Here is a 1,872-nt window from a genome sequence, read left to right on the forward strand (position 1 = left end):
TATTAAAATATCTATTTAATAGTTAATTTTTTTTAGGAAAACCTATAAGATTTCGTAATGAAAATCTTCAAGAGTTTATCGGCATATATATTCTTCAAATTGCCAATGAACCGTATCACAACAGGCAAACACAGGTAATTTTATTTGAGTCGAGAACAGATGTATTATAGTTATCTTAGCAATTTTTTTTTCATCCATAAGAAACAAAATTAAATATGAGATCTTATTTAATAAAATTCATGATTAAATAATTTGTTTTGTTTTTATAAAATACATATTTATTTATTTTTTAGTTTTTTAGCTAGAGACATTATTGAAGCTTTAATATTTTTTTTAGTAAATACATATTTTTATTTTGTTATAAATCATCAATTTTCAATGTCTAATAAATTTCAATTAATTTGACTTGAATAAAGTGAGTCTGTTTAATAGTTATGTAAAATCTCCGAAGTAGCTTTAGGTCATTTGTTGAGATATTTATGCAATAATTTGCAAAAGAAAATTAAATATTGTGATACGATTTGAAAGTTCTTTAATTTTGTAGGCCCAAACACCCACCCAATAACCTACCAACTATGTATGTGCATTTATCTCTAATCTCTTCTATTTCCCACTTTTCCATTAATACCCTTCACCATACTGTCGGCGGGGAAAGCAATTTCATCGAAACACAGAAAGATTGCCACATTGCTAAATTTATATGAAAATAAAAAATAAAAAATAAAATAAAATAAAAAACAAAATGCCTCATTATTATTTTATGCATTTTTTAGAGAAAGCTTAGCTGGAGATGTTTGTACTTTGCCATCACAAACTGGAGGCACTCATATCTTATTATAAAGTTTTCATCTCTCATTCTTTATATATATTTTTTTTTTTTTTTTACTTTTCAAGCTTCCACCCACCATCCAAAAAATTCCAAAAGTCACATAAACCAAATTGCTATTAATTTTTAATTTTTTCCATTTCTTTATTCACTCTCTCCAAATCCCAATCCCCAAAGTTCTTTCTTCATCACTCTCTTTAGTATATAAAACCCCAATTCTTAAACCTTCTCATTCACATTATTACTTATTATTAGTCCTTATTTCTTAACAACACAAACAACAAACACCACTTCAAGCTTTACACCAATCCCTTTCAAATTCTTCTTCTTCTTCTACAAGAAAGAAAAAAAAGGAACATCTCTTTTATTTAATTTCTTCCTTCTTTCTCTCAATGGCTTATTCTTCTTCTTCTTCTTTGATAATTTCACCAAGGAAATTGCGCTATGACTTGTACTCTTATTCATACCAAGAAGATTCCAACACCCCATTAGTGATCAATGTTCTTGCTTCACTCATTGAGAGAAGCATGGCAAGGACACAAAGAATTGTGAAGAACTATAGCAGTTCTTCTTCTTCTTATGCGTCTCCTCCTTCTGCTTCGACTTTTATTTTGTCGTCGAAATCGAAGAACACAAATATATTTGATTGCAGAGAGATCCCTGACATGACAATCCAATCCTATTTGGAGAGGATCTTTAGGTACACAAGGGCAGGACCCTCTGTTTATGTTGTTGCATATGTTTACATTGATAGATTTTGTCAGAACAACCCTAGCTTTAGGATCAATGCAAGGAATGTTCATAGGCTCCTCATAACAACTATCATGATGGCTTCCAAGTATGTGGAGGACATGTAAGTACTTTCATCTCCTTCTTCCAAAGAAAAATTTTCGAATATACTTGGAACATCAGTGTTTCGATGATTTTAATGATTGATTTTAATTAATATATATTATATATATTTTTTATAACTAAAATCAATGATTAAAATTATTGAAATACCAATATTTTAGATACATTTAAAAGTTTTATTATGTTTTATTTAT

The 1,872-nt window shown here is 28.6% G+C and overlaps 1 protein-coding gene across 1 annotated transcript in view; it reads left to right on the forward strand.

Moving 5' to 3' along the window:
- The window catches only part of LOC107625886 (cyclin-U2-1), a 1,916-nt gene continuing 979 nt past the window's right edge, over window positions 936–1,872 (forward strand). The window contains exon 1 of the mRNA XM_016328616.2: window positions 936–1,679. Within this exon, the coding sequence (XP_016184102.1) occupies window positions 1,219–1,679 (461 nt within the window). The 5' untranslated portion in view covers window positions 936–1,218. The remainder of the gene's footprint in view (window positions 1,680–1,872) is intronic.

This window comes from Arachis ipaensis, chromosome B02 (genome assembly GCF_000816755.2).
Source record: "Arachis ipaensis cultivar K30076 chromosome B02, Araip1.1, whole genome shotgun sequence".
In the NCBI taxonomy this organism is placed as follows: domain Eukaryota; kingdom Viridiplantae; phylum Streptophyta; class Magnoliopsida; order Fabales; family Fabaceae; genus Arachis; species Arachis ipaensis.